At 49.2% G+C, this 24,186-nt stretch overlaps 1 protein-coding gene across 2 annotated transcripts in view; it reads right to left on the bottom strand.

Moving 5' to 3' along the window:
* Window positions 1-21,487, bottom strand: part of RPTOR (regulatory associated protein of MTOR complex 1) — a 103,769-nt gene extending 82,282 nt beyond the window's left edge. Inside the window, exons 1-3 of one of the 2 annotated variants that reach the window (XM_048323528.1) lie at window positions 20,945-21,487; window positions 10,653-10,755; window positions 8,511-8,593 (exon numbers count right to left, since the gene is read on the bottom strand). In XM_048323528.1, the coding sequence (XP_048179485.1) occupies window positions 8,511-8,593; window positions 10,653-10,755; window positions 20,945-21,106 (348 nt within the window). In that variant the 5' untranslated portion in view covers window positions 21,107-21,487. The remainder of the gene's footprint in view (window positions 1-8,510; window positions 8,594-10,652; window positions 10,756-20,944) is intronic. The other variant, XM_048323529.1, reaches the window with a different exon arrangement.
* Between the last annotated feature and the right edge of the window lie 2,699 nt (window positions 21,488-24,186).

The following is a 24,186-nucleotide window of genomic DNA, read 5'->3' as shown; positions in this document are numbered from 1 at the left end:
CAGCAGTGCCAGGACAGGGCTGTCCCCCCCTCAGGGAGCAGAGACACAAGGTGCAGCACGAGCCTGCTGTGTGATAAGCCCAGAGATAACTGAGCACTGCAAGAAGTGACTGCAGTTCATCCCCACTGTCCATCAATCACAAACCCAATCACCTCAAGCCCAAGCTGATATGGCTACAATAACTCTCAGGTTGGACACATCATTCAAATACAAATTATTCTGAACCATATCCACAGACTCCAAGCTTCTTAATTTCATATTAAAAAAACCCCACCACCTCCTTTTAGGTGTTTTAATTTTAAGCTGCGGGCACATGAAATTACCCTGATGCAAATTCAGGAGGATTAGGCCAAGATAATAAAAACTGCATATTTAAGTACAAGGGAGTGTGCTGGAAATCCCAAATTGACGTTGCAGGCAGCAGCTTAACCTGGTTAACACAGGCCAGGAGAAAACATTACTGATAAAATTATTAGTCATGGCTAACTTGAAAAATATTAATTACAGTGAAGACAAACTATAACTTAGAGATGCTTTAATTTAAATACTAAACTAGGCCAAAGGGAGACTCTTGCCAGTCTGAGGCAAGTCCTCTGCAGGTATTTGGGTGCATTTCAAACCCCTCTCCATCTCCCCTGTGCTAATTCCCTCTGGAGCAGCCCAAGGCTCCTGGGCCAGCTGATGCCAGGACAGGATGGTGGCTGGAGCCAGCTCTGAGCGTGGCACATCCCCTCCCCTGCCTGGAGCCAGCAGAGTGGGGACTTTACCTTTCCTCTGCAGAGTCTCTGACCTTGCTTTCAAGTCCAATGTGAAATGAATTCCAAAGTACCTAATCCTCACTGTGCAGACTCAGGATCCAATAACGCTTCCAAAAAAACGCCTTTGAGCAGTTTGTTCATGAGAACTGATGTTGACAGGGAAGACAAAAATCAGGACAACCAACCTTGAGTTGCTGCTACAATACATCCACGAGACAGGTGTGTTCCTCAGCAGTTACAAGCTGCTTCACACTGCAGGTTTGTGCCTAAGTTCACAGAAATTCCACCCACCAGCCTCCCCTGTTTGGTACAAATCCTTCCCTCTCTGCTCAAATAACCATTCTGAGAGGGCTGTGTAAATAATTGCTTACTTTTAAACAAAGGGAATTGTAAAAGAACTCAAATCTGCTTCTCATATGGCAGATCTGCACCCTCAGCCTGGTGACAGCTCCATGGGTCACATCACAAGGTGCCCTGACAGGATTTTAAGTACAGCCCAGGTCACATCTTTCAAACCTGCTTAGTCAAACAAGGTAACTCCTAAGCATCAGTGTCAGTTTAGTTCCATTCCTTCTCTAGAACCTCCGTTTTAAGAGCTCTTTGAAGTTTCAGGCTGTGCATCTTCTTGTTTCTTAAATATAAACTTGGATATTACTGGGAGCCCAGTTGAGGCTGCAGGACCACAAACTGGTGAATTCTCAGACTGGGTGTCTTTATACCCTGGCCCGAGTGCATTGTGCTCCAGGGAGGAGCTGCAAGGCTGGGGCCCTGCAGGGCAAGAACTTCATCTTCTCAATACTAAATAATTGCTTCGTAATTTCAGTTTTCCTCTGATTGCAAAGTAATTGCTTAATGAAGCAATTTTCTGATTAGAAACACCTTAACGAGTCAGGAGAAGGAAAACCAATCATTCCAAGGTTTATGCTTTGCTAATCTCCACAGGAAAGGAGTTAAAACCAAAGCATCTCGGGCTTTTCTCACTCTGCCTTAGAGGGGAGCAGGAATATAAATAAAATGTCAATCGTTTCCTCTGTTAATCTCCAAGTTTTGCACAAAACTGCTGGTGTCTGTTAGCAAGAAGCTCCCAATGCAGCATCCTTTGCATGTCCCAGTCTCCAACCACTGAATCCCCTCCAGTGGATCCAGGTGCTATTTAGTGGATACAGAGCAGGATGCTGCCAATGGATCTGCAGGAGGCTCCTCCCTGTCCCCCATGCCAGGGATTCACCACTCCCCACCCAACACAAAGACAAGGTGTTTTTAAATAGGTCACCCAGAGCTGGGTGGTAATTACAGAATCATGTTAATCAGCTTTGCCAGGCAGAGCTGCTTTTCTCTTCAAGAGCCTTTTCATATCAGCTCTTTCTTCCCATCTGTCTTGGGGTGACCTTATGATGTGTATCCCATACCGCTGCCTATGCCCAGAAATTAATTTTTGTGCCTTTCTATGCCTCTAAACTGAGCCTGAGAGGGGGAAGGAAAAAACTGAGCAAAACTTTCTCAAAGCAGTTTGCAGCTTGTTCAAGGTCACATAAAGATAGCAGGTTTTTTTTTCCCCCAGCTGCGGCAGGGGAGCGAGGAAGCACCCGGCTTGCTGCTTTCCAGTCAGCTTTTGGCCAGTTGTTTCAGTTTCTTGTTCTCCGGAGAGAGAGACTGAGAGTTGGACTTTGCTTTTCCTTCTCTGGAATTCCGGATTTTCTCCCTTTTCTACTGGACTGCTTGACTGCTGTAACATCAGAGCACATCGGGAGGACTTTCCACCGGGCACAGAGGGCCTGGCCCTGGGCCAAGCCCCAGCTCCGAGGAGACCAAAGGGAGGACTTTAGCAGTTTCCCAGGTTTTTCCTCTACAGCCAAAGATTTTACCATTTAGCATTATTTTCCTTTCCCGTGTGTTTGTTAAATAAATAGTTTTATCTTCTTCACTTTCCTTCGAGGAAAATTTATTTTTTCCCGAACCTGGTGGGGGAAGGGTGGTTGTGCCTTCTCTCAGAGGATATTTTTCTAAATTTGGCCAAACCAGAACACCATCTCAGACAAGCCGACATCAATGGTCACAGAAAAATACCCTCAAAAACACAAATCTTGCTCCCTGCCAATTCTGGCCCCATTTTGATGACAAAGCACAAACCAAAACAGACATGAAGTATAAAACATGTGAAATGATGTTACTGTCAGAAGTGTGGCGAGGAAGTGTGGAAGGCAAGGCTCTGAACACAGGAGTTCAAAATTAGCAGGAGTTCAGATGCTGGGTGATCTCCTTCACTCGAGCACATCCTGCCCACAGAGCTCCTGGCTTGCAGCAGGATGCCAAGACCCACAGCATTTTCCCACTAAACTGACTTTGCAAGTTTGCTGACTTAGTTCCAGAATGCCAGACCCTGCTATCTGCAGTGCATGAACAGCTCAGTTCACAGAACAGCTTAATGCCACTTCCTGGTCTCTGCAGCTTCTGAACACGCTTCCACACAGCAGTTCACGCCTGCAACTATTTTTTTCCTTTTTGTGACTCATGTTTCCAGGAGAATCTCCGAGAAATCAGTATTAAGTACACTACTGCTGCAATATCACAGTTTCCACTTTCAGTGGTGCATTAAAGATTTCTCAGGGTTTTTCTTCTCACTATCAAAAGCATTAAAACATGAGTTGTACGCAGAGCTGCAGCGGGGTACACAGCCGATTCCCAAATCCTCCCTTATCCCTGCTCTAGGAGCCCTTCCATGCCCAGCTGCTCCCAGTGCAGGCAGGCACAGCAGCAGGGTGCTGCTGCAGCTCCGGCTGCAGAGCTCCAGGGATCCCGGCTGCGGCCCAGGAGCTCAGGACTGGCCGCTCCCTGTGCTCGCTCCCGGCAGCAGCAGCAGCACCAAGGAGGTGCCCCAGCTCAGGGGCTTCAGCACAGAAGAGCAGCTGCACTGCAAAGCGTCCTTGGGGCTGCTCTGAACCCAGCCCTGGGCTCGTGCTCTCCCCAGCCGGGCCATGGGTGACGGAGGGCTGGGATGCAGATCACCTGGAGAGCCACCAAAGGGAAAGCTACAACCACTGACCTCATTTTCTCCATATTCCCAAGGCATTAAAAAGTGGGTTTCAGCCTTCACCACAGCTGAAATCTGTGCGATTCTGGCCAAATGACCGGTGCTCCCAGAGGGGTATTTAGTGAAACAGCCCCTGGCTGACAGTGACACTCTGACCACGACAGCTTTTCAGACAGAAGAACAGGAATAACTGAGTTTCACAATTAGACTTGTTGACTGCACTTTTCTTTTTTTCCCCTGAAAAAAACCCTGCTGGTTTATGCTGAAGACAGTTGATCTTTAACAAGACAGCAAAGGATTGATACAGCAGAATTTTGCAGAGCCTGAAATAGCTGCCAAATTCAAGAGGCTGTTGGGAAATGAAAACCAACAAACATAGTCCTCTATGGAAAACCTGGTTTTGTTAAACAAGGTCACACTGTCTTTTTGTTGTTTTTTGTCTTATTATTCATTTTTTCTTACATGTTCCTCCATCTGCAGCTATCTCCTACTGGAGACCAAGTACCAGTTTTCCCATGTTCCCCTTTGGAATTCTACAGTATTTCTTCTGCAGGAGCCATTAGTATTTGCTGTTGTTTCAAAAGAAAAACCCTACAGAAATAAAGGAAAAGTATGACTCACTGAGAGACCAATAATTAGGTCATGTGTTCAATTAGTTTTCATGCTTAAGTAGTTACTCTTTAGGAAATGCTCCCCCTTTGATGTGCAGCAGCAACTTCCCAATTAATTAGGCAGAAAAAAGCAATGAAGGAATGAAACCTCAGACACCGAATCAAAGCCCAGAGATCTCTAATGAGGGGAACAACAGCATCAACAACCGACAACATGCACTAAAAGGTAGAGGCTTTCAGTGATCCATTTCAAGTATCTTGGCTGTACTTCCTTTGAAATTAGGAGAAAACTGTTGGGAAGCAGACTAGAAGAGAGGGAGAAGCAGCCTGTTTGATCAGAAAATCACTGTTTCCTTGAAGGCCCGCTACAAAAGAGGTAATCTATCCATATTGTAGGAGATGTCTCCTCAGAGACCGTCACTCACTGGTGCAGGCAAGAGGCATCACACAACGGGTGAGACTGGATCAGAGAGAAATGGGAAACCCCTTTCTTCAAAACCTGCACAAGGAACAGAAGCAGAACTACCGTGTGCCCATGCCACCCTCAGCAGGGATGCTCCAGCTGCAGGCATTCCCAAACACCAGTACTTGCTTTCAAGCCACCCTTCCCAAAGGCTTTCTAAAAGTTTATTTAATCTTGTCTTCTAGATTTCCCCAGTCCTTTCCCCATCCAGGATTTTCATCCCATTCACAGCTCACAGTTCTCCTTCACCCCAGGGATGCCTGCTCAGGTATAATCCATTCAGCTATAATGAAATCAACTCATTCCAGGAGAGAATTAAAACAGCCCAAATGACTCTCTTAGCAAAAAAGGAGGAAATTGAGAGAAGAAAAAGGGAGGAAAAATTGTAGCACTTGAATTTAAAAATCAATACTGTAATTGACTTTGTTTTATTCAGGCAAGTGGGTGTAAGGGGGAAGATTCTTGGGGATGTGATGTCTCAAGCCCTTGGCCTCGCTGGTGTTGGTTGTTGCACAGAGGGTGCAGGAGCCCTGGAGCTCCTGGTCTGGAAGGGCAGGAGGGGAGTGGTGATGGTAAATCACTGCCTTGCCCGGAGTCAGTCCTACAGAGGCACAAACCTCTCACACTCCATTAAGCTTCTTCTCAGAGGACGCAAAAAACCCCAAATTCCACAGAAGAAGGAAGGCCTCTGTACAAAAGATCCCAGTGAAACAGCTCAGCAGGACCTCAGAACAGCTGGGAGCCACGGAGGAGTTGTGTGTCTGCATCCTTCCCACCTCTCCTAGGAATGGTTATGAACTGCGGGTTTTGGCCTTCCTGGCAGGACTGGGAAAGTTCATCAGTGAATAAAGGACAGGACCGCAAAGAGCACCTGGTGCAGGAGTGCCACAGGGATCTGTGCACCAGGAAAATGCCAACAGAAGCATCAAAATGGGAAGCAAAGGAGGAAAAACTCCTGTGGGTGTTCTGGTCAGTTTAAAGGGAGAACCTGGTCAAAAGCCAGAGCTAACAAAGAGGAAAAAAATCTGTAATTTCATGTATATTTAACAAGCATATACTCCAGACTACTTCATACCAGGTCCTGAGTTATGTAAACTCTGCCTCACCCAAGCCAAGCCTTTGGCTCCGCAGCCCCTTCTCCACGGCACTGCCACAGGGATGGAGGCACAGGGCACTGCATGGCCCAGGGAGGGCTGGGAGCCAGGGCACGAGATGGCCATCAGGAGAACCAGGGGGAACAAAACCTGGCACCCTTCTAAGAAGGCAGGCAGCAATTCCATTCTGAGCTCATCCCACAGGTTCTGTACAGGGATCAGTGCACACGGGGTGCTTCCACACACAGCGCTGGGGCTCAGCTCTGACAATTCCAGCCTGGAGGGTGCAGAGAACTCACTCCTTCCAAGTAGTCCCTGAGCAGCAGAACACCTTCATCCTCCCCACCCAGCTCTGCAGGGCTGCAGCACAGGGCCCAGGGCCCAGCTCCACTGATAAACCGGGACTTGCAGAGCAGTAACTCCTGCTCATAAAAACCCCCACGAGCTCCTGCATCTCCATAAACCATCCCACTGCAGCAGCACTCGGAGTTTGCAGTTCATTAGTCCTGTTTTCAAAGGCTCTTGACTCTTAAGCTAAGGCAAGTCCCTGCCTTTGCAATGGCACAATGTGCAGGGCTGCCAAGAAACAGAATTTACACCCCAACAACGGGGAAGTATTTGCTGCTCCCTGCCAGCACAGCAAAGCCGTGCTCTGGCTGGGCACCTGCTACAGGGCTGCACCTCACACAGGCAGGGTTCTGCAGGGGGTACTGAATGGGGGTCAGCAGCAGAGAAATCCCATTTCAATATGATCAATTCCTTATCTAAATATTTTAAATACAGAGCATGCGGGCAGCCTCCAACAGCAACTCCAAGTATTTTATTCTGGGCAATTCCGTCTCAGCCAAAGGCTCCCCGTTCCCAGTGCTCCCCGGTGATCCAGGCCCTGCCACCAGCCAGCCCAGTTCCACTCAGCTCCTCCAGCCATTTCCAACCTGCCACCCGCAGATTCCCAGACCAGAGGAGCAGTCCCAGGGCAGGTTTTCCCCTCCAGTCAGGCATTACCGGGTCCTGGGCTCTTCACTTTCACTCCCTTTTCTCCTTCCATTCTCAGCTGCTTAAGCAGCCCCTCTGATCCCTGTAATTGAGTCTCTTTCCTGATTACCCTGAGGTTTAACCCCTTCCCTGCCCAGTGAAACTCAAGCCCCAAACCCAAGGGAGTGTTAGTGTAGAGCTGTCTTGGTTTTCCTTCCACTTTTTCACCAGCATCTCAATTATCTCCGCAGTGAATTGCAAGAACTCTTTACTCCTTCAGAGAACTCTTTATCAAGACAGATGGAGCCCACAGCTCTGTCATCTCCTACCCTCTCCCCCAGTACGATCTTCATTTGAGAACTGTGTGAAATGACTGAATATTGCTTAACTGCAGGATTTTGCAGAGGAAACAACAGCTGAAGTGGTTTTTACTCCCGCAGCACACAAATTTATGTAGCTACACAACAATAAAGCAAAGTCTTAAATTTAATCAGAACAAATACTTCAAGCAGTGGCAAGCTGATAAATTATTTAGAAAGGGGCTCAATAAGACCTGGAAGGAAATATCCATCAGCTGTGCAGCCTGGGAGCTTCCAGAAACAAGGAATTTTCATGCTTTACCCCTTTTACAGTTTTCTTTCAGCTAAGGTGTTTGTATTGAGCAAAAAAGGGGATGTTTGATCAGAAGCAGCCAAGGGCTGGCTGGCAGCAATGCTCAGGACTGGTCACACAGGGGTCATCACTGCCACCACCCACTGCCAGCAATTAGCACCACTTGTGATTTCCCAAGGAGGTACCGATGAGGGGCAGCTCCTGTGGAAGGAACTGACAGCCAGGGAATATCGGCTATTTCAGAAGATTTTCATGATTTGCTCTTTTTTCAGACTGCCTGGTTTTTCCCAAATTGTCTTCCTTCCATCCACTCCTCAACCATTCCAAGCCCCCAAGAAACACACAAAACTGGATGTATCAGTATTTATATGAAAGCTCTAGGAAATTCAATAACATTCCTATTGTTCTACTGCAGACAGCACACCAACTTCTCTTTATTACTGCAGAAAGCTCCAGAGCCCTGTGGAGTGCAATAAACCAGGACGTGTTTGCCTTTGCAATGTGTCAGGGGCTGTGGTTTCCTGCAGGAACCAGGGAATCATCCCAGCTCTGGGATTGCCTCCACCAGGCCCACGCAGAGAACCTGCTGCTCCTGACCTGTCCCCCCTCCCCAGTACCAGGGACTGATACAGAGCACAGGAAAGGGCTTGTTTTCACCTTTGCTCCAGGATGCTTTTACTCTCCTGTTTGATTTCAGGCACTTTTTGAATTTTCTGCTAAATTCTTGGGCTGTCGAGATTTAAAAGTTGTCAATGTGCCATGAGGAAAAACGCAGAAGGAAATCCTCTTGTCTTAGCTGTACACTAGTACCTGCCATAAATGCTCCAAGACATAAATACGCTTAGAAACACTTCAGAAAAAAGCCAACCAGGAGCCTGAAGCTCAGAGGAGCAAAGGCTCCGGCAGTGGAGCAGTGACTGCCCAGGTTCCACAGCAGGGAAGCCCCAGGAACAGCCAAACACTCACCCTGGGCTGCCAGTTCTCGTACTGCTTCTGCAGGTTGGCCCCGATGGTCTCCAGAGCTTTCTGAGGCCCCATGGACAGAGGATCTGGGAACAGAACACACAGGAGCATTTCTCACCCCAGCTGCATCACTCAGGTCACTGAGGGATATTTTCGTGCAGGTTCCTTTCATTATCAACTTCAAACCCATAAACACCTTGCTCCTCATGGAATTTACTCGGGGGCAACGCCCAAAAATTCTCCCCAAATTCTTCAGTCCAACAAAAATCCCGTTCCATTACAGACTGTCAAATGTGGAAGATTTCTCTCACTGAGCTGCTAAACACAATTTTGTTTTGAAAGACAGTAGAGGCATTACATTTGTTTCTTTTAATAATGAAATCAGGTTTCTATTGTAAATAATGACAAGAACTCAAATTGGTTAAATATTTGATGACAAACATTTTCTGTTGAGGAATGCAAAATCCTGCTCCATTTGCTTCCCCTGCTTCAGAGATTGTGTGCCATTTGTAATATTTAAGAAGTTAATTTCATTGCTAGATAATTACCACAATCCATACATAGCAGTACAATTCCAGCCCATGTGCTTTATTCAAACACCATGGACATATAATTAAACAATTAACAAGTTTTTTTAAAAAAAACCCTACAAGCTAATATTTTGCTATTTAATATCAATTATTTCAAAAGCACTAAACCAGATCGATGAAGGGGTTTTTTTCCAATTTTTGCAAATATACTTTTGTTAGAAACAAAACGTAAAAAAGTAGGATGAAAGCAGGATTTTGAGAGTTATTTTTCCTTAAGGAATAAGAGCACGTGGAGGGTGCAGCATGACCTGCACAGGGCTCTGCTCAGTGGCCATTTGTCACCAGGGGTGACCAGCTGTGACCCCAGCTCAGGTGTGAACAGCAGCAACTGCACCCCAGAGAGCTCCCCAGACCCTGCACATGTGGCACAGACATTACTGCACCCCCTACTCCCTGCTCCGGAGACTGATGGGAGGAAAAACATCAGATATTTCCCCAATTATCTTTTCCAGAAATTTCAAGTTGGCTGGAAGTGGAAGGAGCACTTGTGTACACAAACACACTGAAAATTTAATTACAAAACTGCATTCAAAATTCTCTTTGCTAATGATAGGCACTAATGACTTTATTTAAATGACTCTGCAATGCTGCTCAGCTCGTGTACCAATGAGACATCAGGGCTGTTCTCTGCACTGCTCTCAGGTACCTGTTTGTGCCTGCTCAGGGCTTTCAGCTGCTTTAAAGCCATCAGCGTTTCTGGGTTAAAAACCTGAGATGCTCTGATTCACAAAGCAGGTAAGGAAAGGTTAGAAAATCTTCAGAAAGTTTTTTAAGAAATGCTGTTTGTGCAGTGATTAATTTGCTCCTGGGGCCTGTCTGAGCCCCAAGCTGAGGATTACAGTGCCCGGCGTGGGACGTGCTGCAGGCTGAACATTCCCAATTCCTAGATAAAAAACAAATCTCTCTGAGAAAGCTTCTGTGTACAAGATAGTTCCTTCTAATATTATTTCAGATTTGTCTCATCTTGATAATTAGACTTTTTTCTCCAAAACCAAGGGAACTTTTAATTTCTTCACAAAAAACCCCCTAGGAATTTAGTGCAATGCTGCATGGAAGTAGCAAACCCAGGTGTTGGAACTGCTGGCAAGACATCCTTGGGAATAATTCCAGGTCTTCTGAATGATTCCAGTTAAAACAGCCCTGGAGCAGCTACCTCAAAACACAGCAAGGTGTTTCACAAACATCACTGCTCTGCTGGGTGAGGCAGAGAAGGGGGATTGAAAGCTTTGCAGAGCCCAGCACTCTGAAGGTGTCTCTGCTCAGAGATTTCCTCAGATATTCATAAATCTAAAATAATTACAGGAAAGCAAAGCAGCTCATTAACAGCTGCTTTTCTCCATGGTATCTCATTTCAGAACACAGCAGGTGAGGGGACCCATGGCAGCTGTCAGAGCTGGACTCTTCATTAACCCAGATAACAATCAGATCCCAGGTTTCCTCCTGCTCAGCCCAGTTTCAAGCCCTGGGAATGCACAACTTCAGGATGAACCCTATGCTGTGACTCGGTGTTTGTGAGACTCAGGGGAGCAGGAGCCTGGAGGCTCTGGGCACTCACCAATCCAGCATTCCAGGCGGGCACAGGGAGTTGTTTTCACCACGTCCGGGGGGTCCACGCCGACATTGAGGCACAAAACTAAGGCAACACTTACAGTCTTCATCTGCAAAGACAGGCAACAACACAGCTCCTGAGGGCAGGAACAGCAGCAACTTCCACTGGGCTCAAACTTCACCACTCCCTGAACTTCTGCAGGGTTTTACCCAACCTCTCTTACCTGCTCTTTCATGTGGACTATTTTAAGCGAGGCCTGACTGATGAAATTTTTCATATTTTTTATTAGAACAGTACTTAGACTCTATGTTACTATTTTTGTTATTATTTCCAGAGCTCATTCTTCTCTTTCTGAGCATGGAAATAGACACCAGTGAACTTCTGCTACTCAAATTAGCCATTGTCCATCTGAAACACATTATTAAAACATGAGACAATGCTATTCAGGGGCCCTGACCAATATTATAATGCAGTGTGTGATCTCTAATATTGAAACTAAAAGAATTACAATGGAAAAACCCCCAAGTGACAAACAAAACCATTAAAAAAATAAACCAACGAACACACACCAAAACAAAGACATTTAGTGCATTTTTTATTTTGTTTTCTTCACGTGTTAGTTTTCCTGGAGAGCCCTGTGAGGAGAAATCCTGGAGTGGCTCCAGCTGCTGCTCCACTTCCCCCTGGCACTGCCCAGGCAGCACTTGGGGTTCTCCCACCTAGGCACCACAAATGCACCCAACCCAAGCACACCCAGCCTCACCTGGGACCCCAAACCTGCATTAAACCAATGACAAACCACCTTGGCCAGCTACAAACACTGCTCAAAAATTATCACATCACATCTTTATGGGTTTTTTCTAGACTCCCCCATGCCAACACCTAAGCCAGAGGAGGAAAACAAAACCAGTGACGAGGCTCTCAGTGATTCCAGGCATTCAGGGCTTGCCTGAAGCAAGGCCACCCACATCCCCACTTCCCCAGGGTGCTCCGTGCAATCCCCAACAGCAGGGGAAAAAAGTCCCAAATTTCACACTTACAGAAAACCCTAGAGCCACATCAATGTGTAATTTATACAGAAACTGGAGCAGCCAGACACCACTCACACCGCAGAGGGGGGACAGGCTCTACACCAGGACAGAAATCCTGCAGTGTTTCCTCACTCCATGGCCATGGCAGGAAACGTGGAATAAAAAATCAGCAAGAACTGTGGTTTATGGCTTCATCCCAAACCATGTTGCTGCTAACAAACCCTGCAATCCTGTAGGAGTTCCTCACACCAGGAATTACCACGGACTAAGCAGCACTCCCCAGCACAGAGATGAGAAGAGGGGCCTGAACAGGAATTCCCTGATCAGGATTTCGAAGGGGCTCCCAGGGAGTGCCCATGGATGGGGGGGAGATGCCCACAGCTGCAGTTCAGCACAGGGACACGTGCTCTAGAGCACTTTATCAGCCTTAAGGACAACCCACAGTAAAAGCAGAGCCACTGGCAGGACCAGGGGCAGCTGCAAGGTGTGGCTCAGTCCTGCAGACCCTTCACCACCCCGAGCAGCTCAGAGTGTAAGAGCACCCAAAACCACCACCCAGAACCACCTGAGCACTGCCCTGCCCACAGGGACACCTTCCCAGCCCCCGCATGCACTGCCAGCTCCCAGGGCCTCGGGAAAGCCAGGGAGCTGCAGGGTGTGCAAGGGCAGGGTGTGCCAGAACCATCACACACTGCCACACACGCACTGAACACCCCCAGGGAAACACAGAAAACTACACACAAAATGACTTATTAGACATAGAAACACATAGATCATTCTTCCAAGAGAAAGCATCCTGCCAAGCAATCTTCTCCATCTCATTTATTTATTGTTTCCCATTTGCAGTCTAATACTGACTTATTTTTCAGTATTTTGCTGGTAACAGCTGATTGGTGGCTTATGCTGAACAGGCTGATATTTATTTTCCATTCCCAGGTTCGGGGTTTTAAATAAGTGCTTCTCCTGGAAAACTGACAGCAAACCCATGAGAGGCACAGGAACTGATCCCAGAGACAAATGGGGTGATTTCCACTCTGCCTCCTCCCCCAAAGAATGTAAAGCATCACACTCCACACCATTTCTAACTGCTAGCAGGGAGCACATCCTGAGACCTACAGCTCATTCCTCTCCCCTCTGACAGCTCCTCCACATCCACCTCCATCCTGAGGGTGAATCAGAGAATGGCCTGGGTGGGCAGGGACCTTAAAGCCCATCCTCTTCCACACCCTGCCATGGGCAGGAACACCTTCTTCCATTCCAGGTGGCTCCAAGCCCCCTCCAGCCTGGCCTGGAACAATTCCAGGGATGGGGCAGCCACAGCTTCCCTGGGCACCCTGTGCCAGGGCCTCACTGCCCTCCCAGGGAGGATTTTTTCCCCAATATCCCACCTAACTCTGCCCTCTGGCAGTCTGAAGCCAATCCCCCTTGTCCTGGCACTCCATCCCTTGTAAAAAGTCTCTCTCCATGTTTCTTGTCAGCTCCTTCAGGCCCTGCAAGGTCCCAGTGAGGTCACCCCAAAGCTTCTCCTCTCCAGGCTGAACACCCCCAGCTCTCGCAGCCTTTCCTCCCAGCAGAGCTGCTCCATCCCTCTGCTCATCCTGGAGCCTCCTCTGGGCTCTCTCCAGCAGCTCCAGGTGCTCCCTGTGCTGGGCCCCAGGGCTGGGGCAGCTCTGCAGGTGGGGCCTCACCTGAGCACAGGGGCACAGGGGCAGAACCCCCCCTGCCCTGCTGCCCACGCTGGGCTCAGCCCAGCTCAGGGGGGCTCTGGGGACCAGTGCATATGACTGATCAAAAAAAAAACCAACCCTGAGCCCAAAAACCTAATAATGCCACTTCTAAACTCTTTTGGAACACACCAGCAGAAACTTCACAGCATATTTAAAGCTTCTTAATACAAGCAGTATGAGGACATTCTCATCTGTCATTAAGACAGTGGAAATTTTCTTTTCCCCATTTCAGGAGTATATCCATCAGAATACATTTCCATGGATTTTTGTTAGAATTAAAAAATGAAGCAGAAGAACATTTGGCAAGTTTGTAAGAAAACCAATATCCAAAATGCTCTGTCAGCAAAGGCTCAAGATCAAACCACAGCAGCTTCTGCTGTGGGCTCTGCACTTTGGAGTGTCATTTGTATGTTAAAAAATGGGATACAACTCCCAAGCTTGTACTGCATCCGATTTAAAGTGATTTAATAACTCCGGGTCAGAACCTGCAATACTTAAATGGCAAAATCCACTCGGTCAAAATGCTCTTCCTGAGACATGATGGCACTGAATTCATCCCAAAGCCCTCAAAAATGGGACTCAGGGCGCAGAGGGAGTTCTGTGTCTGCTCGGAAGAGAAGGTGCATATTAAAGCATTTGACACTAAAATTTACATCTTATGCTAAAGACCTTTCAAAATATTCCTAATTCACCTCTTATTTCATTTAGAGGCCAAACAGATCTGCAGGTGAGTACAGTGCAGTATCTGCAGGTATTTTCAACTAGGAAAGAACCATTATGTTCGGGGTTTGATGGAAAACGTGAAGCTTATCATCCCAGGGAGCCCACCTGATCCCACTGGAGTATCCCTGAAAGTGATTCCAGGCCAGGCTGAGACAGAGACACCCATTTCAGCCTGAGTGAGAAGAGGTCTGTAACTCAGTCATAGAACTGCTTTATATTCTAGTGCAAGTAATACCAAGAACAAGTCAGTGCATTTATGAGAAATTCTGCATTTTGTGGTACATTTCAGGCTGGACGTTTTAGACCCCATTAATATTTGATTTTTACACTGCAATTTGCAAGCTGAAAACTTTCTGCTTAAACATTACCCAGATGAGCATTCAAGTGTCAGAAACCTGCCTGGGTTTATGCCAGTGAGTTCAAATTGCTTCTGGGAGTTAATACAAACACAAGATTAAGTCAGCATTAAACATGAAATATATGCGGCTACGTTATTTTACAGAGATGAGGATGAAGTTACCAACATTAAATACAGACACTGGGACAAATTTCCAAATTCCAAATCCTCATAAGAGTCTCATTTGAAAACCCTCACTGGCCAGGAGGCCCAATCTCCTGCTTGTGCAGGAAATTCATTCCCTTCTTGAAGCCTTTTTGGGACATTTTTCTCTACACACGTTCACAGATTTAATACAAATCTCTTCACCACCGGGCAAACCCAGCGAGGTGTTCCTCAGGTAGCTCCTGACTGTTGGCTCCTTTGGAGATGTGCCACGAAATGTTTCAACAAGGACATCTCCAAAGAGAGCAGGAGCAGCAACATTTAACAAGAGGAAACATTGTTCTCCCTTGAGTTCAGTTCCCTCTGCCACACCAGAAGTTCCTGTTGGCTCTTTGCCAACCTTCCCGATTTAAGTTCCCAGCTGAGAGGTGACAGCTGGTGACATCTGCCCAGGCATCATCCCCAAGGCTCCGGCACCACATCCCGCTGAGGAATGCAGGTCTGAAACCAGCCAGAGAAAAGGCTGAAGGTATTGAACAGGCAAACAAACCTTAACCTTGCACTCAATCACACAACTGCACCCAAAACCAGTGCAAGGCTCCTGAGGGAATGATTCCCAACATATCCCACATGGACACGACTTTCCCCACGCAGGGGAACAGAGCTCCCTGCTGCCTCTTCAGCTCCTGTACCACTTGCAAGGTAAAGCATCTAAAAAGAAGAGCTTTCCGTTTCAAGGAATTTTTTTTAATGTAAAGTTTAAGATAAACAAACTGTTATGTAAAAAAAAAAATCTCTGTGTGCTTCTCCACAGCAATAAAAGCAGTAGAATGCAAAGAACTCCTTCAAGTTAACATTAATAATTCAACAGCTCTGCAGGTTGTCTCCAGCCATCTGTAGCCCAGAGTGGGTTCCTGGTGTGCCAGCCTGCTCTAGATTCCTCGATCAACTCCGCCTGAGGGCTTGTTTTCCTCCTCTAACCTCTGAATTCAGCACTAATACTCTGAACTTTCTTCAGAGCTTTATTGTGCCCAACGTGTTCGTTTGCCCAGTGAAGGCAGCTCCTACACACAGTTCCAGCTCCTCACAAAGCACACTCTGAACTGCTGCCCTCGGTGTTCACTTCAGAAGCACTTCCCAAGCTCGTGGCTGAGTTACTGCTGTCAGTCATGCCCCAGCTATCCACAGCCACTTCCTATTCACCTGCTCTGGGAACAGGGAGCAGCTCCTCTGTGTGACAGCAGTGACATCCACAGACACACTGTGGCCCTCAGAGATCCAAGGTGACCGTGTGTGACCCACTGTGCTCAGGGTTAAAAACGCCAGACTGGGGCAGGCTGATCCTCTCTGTCACAGCGCAGCAGCCCAACAGTGCCTCCCAACCACTCTGGGATGCTTAGAACCAAAATGGTGTTTCCTTCCCTGTCAATCACTTCTCAAAAAAAATGAAAATAACAGAAAGCAAACATTTCACTCCTATGATCTTTGCTTTCTTTATACAACCTGCAAAAGAACCGACAAGAGGCGTCTTCCAGATGTCATTCCCATTTATCTGTGACAAGGGGTTTCCTCCTCGCTCTGTATTTCTGCAGGCTTCTCCTCACCGCTCCACGGCATTCCCACTCCTGTCTAGCACTGGCTTTAAAGGGTGTCCATCTTCCCAGGCACTGACTGAAGCAGCTTCAGATCTTCCTTACAAACCGCTCCTTCAAACCATTCCTAGACGGCCCTCTCAGAGCCTCCGGGAGTCAATAACTTGGGATGCACACGGAGCGTTTGATCAGGAGCCGCCGCCTCGTTTGAGGAATCCCCGAGCCACAGCCCACTGCTGCACGTGCAGGTGACTCCCTCGAACAGGAACTTTCCCCAGCTTACAGGAGAGAGCAGCAGAAAACGATCAGGACAATCCCAAGCCCATAAATTCAAGTGAAGTGTCAGGCTGTGTTTGAAGGCAGCCGGAACAGAACACTGGCCCTGCTTCACAAGGCTCACCCACCCCATCCCTCCGAGGGCTTTCAGCTCCTTCCTGTGGCTGTGTCACGGAGAGGAGAAGGCACAAACCTCGCTGCAGCCTGTGTTCCTGCTGGAGGCTCTGCCAGGCAGAGGGACAGCCACGAACACAGGGCTCCATCCAGACCTGGCTGTTCCCGCAGCCTCCTCCTCTGGGCACTACTCCTGCTCTCCACTCTGCACAGCACTAATTACACTAATTACACCTCCGCTCCATCCCTACCCAACAAGAGCTGGAGGTCACCCTGTCCCGGTTCAGCAAGGATCAATCAATAAATACAAATACAGAAATAACAATACTAGTGAGGCTGCCACTGGCAGAGCCTCTGGGACAAGGAGGTGAAAAGGAACCCTTCAGCCCCCGGGCCTGTCACCCACCACACCCCACACCACGGCCTCACACTGAAGGATGTCATTAACACAAACCCAGCCTTAAGTACTTCATTAGATAATTCGTTGACAGAGGCACCAACAGAGCGTTCTTTAGAGAGGAACAGAGGGACAAGACAAACATCAAATGTACTGGTTTATCAAATCTGGCAGTGCCAGGTAAAGCTCCGAGCCCCAGAGGGATCAACAACCCCTCAGTCACCCAGGCTCTGCCAACAGTCACCTCTGGACAGGCCAGGGGCAGAAGGTCAGCACAGCTCCGAGCTGATGAGCACCAGATCTGAGAGAAAACCACAGCCAAACTCCCCAGAAAACCCACCCAGCCCACGGGCCCTGGACACTTCCATGGATTTCCTGCGCAGGCAGGTAAACTCTGCTTGTCTGAATTAAGCACATTTGTATGCAGTCCTGCTTTAATCTGCATTTCCAGAGAAACCTAATTGTGGATTCCTCTTCTCATAAAAACAGGATTTAATTCTCACTCAGCAAGTTATGAGGCAGCAGGAAAAAAAATGTTGAGGTAAAACTATTACAATCAGCTTTGTTGCTCTCTGCTTATCTTAGAAATCAATATAAATACAGCAAATCTTAATTTAAATATTCTGAATTTAATAGCAACTTGTCAGTAAAACCTGGTGTACTTGGAGTCTTTTTCTTTAAATCAAGTTATATGCTTTGGTTGCTACCGAGGCTGGGAGATTTAATTCAATACACAAAGCATAATTCCAACCCTCTTGTGTTAAAAATATTCTTTAAATAAATAATAGATCAAAGCAGTGTCACTTTGATGGCATATGCAGTCCATGGAAGGGGGAGAGGAAGGATTAAATGTTTTCAGAGCAGCCCTCGTGGAGGAAGGGGCGGGGGACACCAGTGAATTCTCTTATTTTCTCTAGATTTACCACTCATTACTCTGCTGATTTGATTCTCCCCTTATCAGAGCTCTGCCTTCTAAAGAACCTTCAACTTCATATAAACTCTGGGGTTTTTAGAGCAACAAAGCAAGACGAAAAGAAGAGTCATTCCACTCCCAAATCTGTGAATCACTTCCCCTAACTGTAGTAGAGCTCGGATCACTCCCCATGACTCCTCGATGAATAAGGCAAAATCTGCCACTGCCTGGGGCTTTCATGATTCACAGGGGAAAATGCCACAGATTTGCCTGCACTGGGACTGACAGAGCCTTGCTTGGGTCGACCTTGGAGAACTTCTTCATTTAGAGACAGGCTGGGGTGTCTAATGACAGGTAATGGTCCCCAGCCTAGGCTGTGACAAGTTCATTTATCAAATTCAAGGTAACGAGATGTTTTCCACCCTCAGCTCACAGCCAGAGGCACATCCCCTCCAGCCCTCAGGGAACTCCTGCAGCAGCATCCCAAAGGTAAGAGCACACCTGAAGTCCATCAGCCCTGGCTTGTGGAAAAGGGAGGCAAGAGACAAAGGGAGCTGCAGAGAACTGGGGAAGGGGACACAGCCTCACACCGTGGGACTGCAGGGAAGGAGGGGCTGGGCCAGGGGCTGGAGGAGCAGATGGACACTGGGGGCCGTGGGCACTGACAGGGCTGCAGCAGCACTCGGGTCACCGGGGGACAGTGCTGGAAGGCAAGGAAAGAGGAGGAGAGGAAACTTCCTGAAGACAGCTAAAACAAGAAGTAATTAATTTATGATGCCAGAGAGGAAAACAAAGCAGTTCAAGGAACAAAAAGGGGAAAAAATCAACAGCCCACCAGGTTCCACCCTGATGGCACAGGCTGCCAGGTCACCGCCCTCACACCACCACTCCACACTGCTCCATAGGAAAACCCCACAAACCCCAGGTTCCTGGGTTTTCCTCCAGGTGCTCGATTCACTGGACAAACCTGTCACAGCCCAGCTGCCACTTCCAGCCAGGCCATGGGAAAACAGCAGCATGAGTGAGCTGCCCTCCAGCCTCTGCTCACGGACACCAGGTCAAAGCAGATTAGATTTTATGAACTATTTTGCAGGATTAGCCGAACCAAGCTTACTGGGTGGAAATATTTAACAGACATCACCCATGCAGCATTCCAAACCCCATCCTCACCCCCTTCCCTCCCCAGCTGAGGTTCTACATTTGTTATCTCACATTAAGCACTCAGGAGACAGCCAATGACAGCTCGAAAGGGGAATAAAATACAAGACATAAAAAAAACACTGCTGAGATTTAAAAGTAATGAGCTCGAATCAGCTGCTCTTCCTCTCTCAGGTGTCTTTATGTGCTTTTGGTATCTTCCTATGCAGCTGTTCTCAAACAAAAAGTAATTACACACAACAGCAAGCCTGTTCCAAGGATCCCTGATCCAGCTGCCCAGACACAAGCGACACCTGAGCTGCACCACTGGCCCTGGTATGACGTTATTTGGCTCAAGCTGACAGTGAAAGCAAAAGGAGTAAACTGAAAATTCTAGATTTGCTTCTATTTTCTCCTTTTACAAGAGTCAGACTCAGTATCTTGGAGAGTGACCCAGGGCCCAACCCCACTGAGCTCGTTCCCAGAGAGCAGCAGCAACAACCACAACATTCATGGCACAAGAGAGTCCCAGAGGAGGGAACTGCAGCTCCACAGGGGTCAGGGAGCAGGAGCTGGGCTGTGATGTTCAGTACTGATAACAGGCACCTGAAACATTCAACACCAACCACAGAGAACCCCCAATCAACCCCCTGAACTCGAGCTGCTGCTGCACAAGCTATTGATCAGCCCACCCGAGGCAAAGTCATTCCCAAATTAGAAACAGGCAACTCTGCAGATCAGGAAATAAGGGAATAGGAAGCGTCCCAGAGTGGCAGAGGCAACTAAAATAGACAAGCAAGCTCATCACACCTCCACAGTCTACTGGAGAGAGTCTCCTCCTTGCCAGAACCCTTTGGAGCAGAGCACCCAACGTGGTGTCTGTGCTGCCTTTAAATCACACCCAAAATGCCCAGTTCAACCCAGCAATGATCTGCCAAGTCCCATTTTCAGTGCACGATTCTCCTCGTGGGTCAGAACTTCTGAGAAATACAATCCCCACTCTGAGAACACTGAGACTCAGGGACAGCCTGGTCATGCTGCCTCTGCAAAGAAATTACAGCCTGGAGTTTCGGAAAGTTACTCCATCCTATCACAAGGGGATCACAAACGTAACGGAAATCTGGTCACCAGAAAAATTCATAAATATCTATAAACACAAAGGTATGGGTAACACAAGACCTGTGAGACCCAGGGAAGGCTGGAACCCAAAGCAGGTTCCAAGAACAGAACGAGTGGAAATGGTTGCCTAGGACATTTCTTAGGTGCTTTGTTTGCTCTTTACTGAAACCTTTCGGTTGGCACACACATGCAACAGAGGATCCCAGACTCCCAGCTGGGACGTTCCTCTGTCACTCTCAGTGCTGTCAGTTTAACACACACCACGTCCTCAAACACAGGAGAAGCTCCTGCTGTAACACAGGAGTTCCATCTGAAAACTATTTCCCGCCTCCCAAATCCCACAGTCTCTGATTCTCCACACACAAGGACACCTTCATTCCAAATTCCACATGTAGACAGCTCCAGACAGCTGCAATTCCTGCCCCTATTGACCTGGTGCCTGTCCCATGCACCTGCTGGGCTGCAGGGCTCCTCCTGACCTCGTTCATCTCATTGTCTTGCCTAAAACACACCAAGTGCCCAAGTTTCATTTAGAGAGCTTAAATGATGGAGCTGCTCAAAGAGCCCAGTGCCGTGAGCATCGAATCAGTACTTCTGACCCATGTGCAGGTCTGCTTCCCTAACTCCACGTGACTGGGACACAAACTATCGGATCAACACCCAGTGTTTCATCTGACAACAGCTCAGCGCCCTCTGAGCTCTGACTCCCTTTTCACCTGTCCCCCGACTGCTCCTCCTCCAAACCCCATCCTGCCCTGGAGCATTACCCGGTCCTTCATCCTCCAGCTCTGAGCCAAAGACTTGGAGCCTTCGATCTTCTCGCAGTGCCTTTTCTTCATGAAGGCCAGGGGCAAGTTCCAGTCCGTCAGGTCGGACTCATCCTCCTCCCCGAGCCCCAGGAGAGGGGACTGCAGCATCTCAGACTCCATGGGCGGGGAAGCGCCGGGCAACAGGTGAGCAGCGATGTCCAGCCCGGCACCCAGCGGGGCCGGGGGTCCCTCCGGCCGGAGGGGGGGAGGACGGGGCAAGGGCAGCGGGGCGCGGCGCTCCCCGGTGCGCGGGTAAGGACGGACCCGGGGCACGCAGCGCCTTCACCTGGCGCAGGCAGCGGCCCCGGCCGGGCTCGGTGGCGCGGCCCGGGGAGGACCGAGGGGCCGGCGGGGACCGGGCCCGGGGCCTCCCTCGCACCTCTACCCCCGCGGGCCCCGCGCTCCTTGCGGCGGGCACCGCGCCCGGCCCATCGCGGCTCCCTCGCACACCGGCGGGCCGAGGGCGGCTCGGCGAGCTGCGCTCCGGGGGCGGGCGGCAGCGGACGGGACGCGCGTCCCGGGGCGCCGGCGAGCGCGACTCGGCTCAGCACCGCGGCACGGGGGCGGCCATCTTGCCCGGCCCACAATGCCTCGCGGTACGGGCCGCCGCGCGGGACACGCCGCGCCGCGCGCTCCGCCGCGTTGCCCTGGTGACAGCGCGTTGCCATGGTGACGGCGCGTTTCGATGGGGACAGCGCGGGAATCCAGAATCCCAGGATCACCGAGGTTGGAAAAGACCTCCTAGAGCATCGAGTCCAGGCTGTGCCCCATCCCCACCTTGCCACCAGCCCAGAGCACCGAGTGCCAGGTCCGGGCCCTCCCCGGACGCCAGCAGGGAGCAGCCCCACACACAGCGCCCGGCCCGGCTGCCCTCCCCACAGACCCGGTGAGATTCACCTCACATAAAGCTGACAATCGATCCCTGACGCCGAGCTGCTGGCTCGGAGCAGTGGGAGCCTCACACTGGTGTGTCCTGGTGGTCCAAACACACCCAGGCACAGGTACCAATCTGGCCACGCCTGTTCCTGGCCCTCACTTCCATTTGTATCGTGTGGTCATTTTTTCTGGGGCAAAAAAGCAGGAGAGTGGTGAAATTTGACCAGCAGCTGTCTAATTCATGTTCACTCCACGCATGAGGAAAGGCAGGTGAGGTATTTCAGGCATAGATCCTCCTTGCTGTTAAATGGAAGGTTAATGAATATCAAATATTGCTGCTAATGAAGTTCCTCAGTGTTTGCTCCTGGCAGTAATCGAGCCCCACCACATTCATATTTGTAATACTTGAACATGTAAAAATTATTTCAAAGTAGAAATGAAAGAATACACGTGTAATTTGATTTACAGATCCATTAATTTTCATAAACACTTTCTGTGTGTTTACACTCCTGGAATATTTTAAATGCAAAGACCTTTCTTTGCAGTAGATTGGAAGACTGGCAAGTAATGTTTCTTGGGGTGGCCAACATTTGCTTTTGCTCCTTCCCTTTCCTGCGGAGCCGATTCATTGCTTCGTGGTGCTTTGTGCTGATGGCTGATCATAACTGCGTGATTGTTATCAGAATGAGCTGCCAGGCTGCAGAAAATGCTTATGGCTGTGTTTCTGCTAACCTTTAATGAATTCCTCAACAGCAGGCACACAAAATCAGAGAATTACAGAATTCTGGAATGCTTTGGGTTGGAAGGGACCTTAAAAATCTTTTTCCAACCTCCCGCCGTGTCAGGGTCAGAGGTACCAATCCCAACACTCCACCTGAAAAAATCCCAGTCCCTGGAGCGCCCAGGGCGGCAAATCCAGCGCCCGGGGCTGCACAGATGGACCCTAATCCCGGCTCCCGCAGCTCTGGGCAGCGTGTGCCAGGCCCGGCGCCAGCCCTGCCCGAACGTGCTGCGGAGCTGCCGCCAGAAATCCCCGTGAAGGACATAGCTGGCAGCGGGCACAGCGCATCTGCCTCAGTCCCTGCCCGGGCAGGGCGGCTCAGGAGCCTGTTCCCCGCCAGCCAGGCCTGCGAGAGCCGTGTGCTCCCTCATCCCCTCACCACCACGTCCTTCCCGTCACTTCAGGGGCTTCTCTGAGGTGCCTCCACCCTGCCCAGCTCCGCTGCTGGGCTCACCTGCCCAGGCTCCAGGGGACAGGGACAGGGAGGGCTCAGCTGAGCAGGGATGCCTTGGCTGTGGGATGGGAACCATCAGCCCTGCCCTGCTCCATGGGCACAGACAGCACTTCCCACAGGATCTCACTCTGGCCTCTCCACTCCACTGTTCCCGTGGGATCCACCCTCTCCTGTTTATTGCTCCCTTTCCCGGCACTGCTGGCCAGGATTCCCTGCTGCCAGGGCTCCGTGCCAGGGCAGATGTGGTGCCAGTGCTGCCTTCAGGAGCCCCCTTTCCATGCAAAGTCAACCCTGCAGCCCCAGGTTCCGGGCAGAATATGAAATTGCCCCCTTATTCCCAGGGAATCCGAGGACTGGAAACATCATGTCAGGTAAGGCACAGTGAGTTATGCCCTAAACCCAAACTGCAGGGTTATCTTCCAGAAACACACTTGGACACATTCTCCCACCTGTCACTCTTTTTAATGAAAAATCCTCCTATCTCAAGCTCCGTCAATGTCCTTTGTTTTGCCTTATTCAGCCACCTAATTCTAATTCCACTTCTGGGCAGGAAGAAATAAAGATATGGAAAGAAGAATGTTACTCATAAATATCATGAGAGATCTTATCTTTCGCTTTCATTAGTCAAACTCACAGGTCACCAAATGAGTCAGTTGGATGCAAAGGTCTGTTCTTGGAGCCAAAAGGCGCCCAGGCCACCTTTCCTGAGGCTCTGAGGGCAGGTGCTGGTGTCCCCATGTGTGCAGGTGACCACGCTCCTTCCCCACAGCAGCCCCTCAGCCCAGCACTGCTGGCACAGCCACAGCCGGGGGTGTTTTAGGCATTTAGGGGCCAACAACAAGATTTGTTTTAACACTTCAGTCGGGGGAGCTTTACAGCCTAAAGACAGTAGGTAAAATATTTATTAGGAAGAATATCTATTTTTAACTAAGTCTGACTTCAGCTGTATTATTTATGCATGTGCAGCACACAGACTTCCTTCCTTCCTTCCTTCACAGCAAATGTGAGTCGGAGACTCGGGGCTGGGAACGGGAATGGGAGCCTGGGGAGGACGGGATCGGGAGGCAGGTGAGAAGGGGGCGGGTGCTG

This window comes from Corvus hawaiiensis, chromosome 19 (assembly GCF_020740725.1).
Source record: "Corvus hawaiiensis isolate bCorHaw1 chromosome 19, bCorHaw1.pri.cur, whole genome shotgun sequence".
In the NCBI taxonomy this organism is placed as follows: domain Eukaryota; kingdom Metazoa; phylum Chordata; class Aves; order Passeriformes; family Corvidae; genus Corvus; species Corvus hawaiiensis.
The sequence above is the reverse complement of the archived record's forward strand: the minus strand, read 5'-3'. Positions and strand labels throughout refer to the sequence as shown.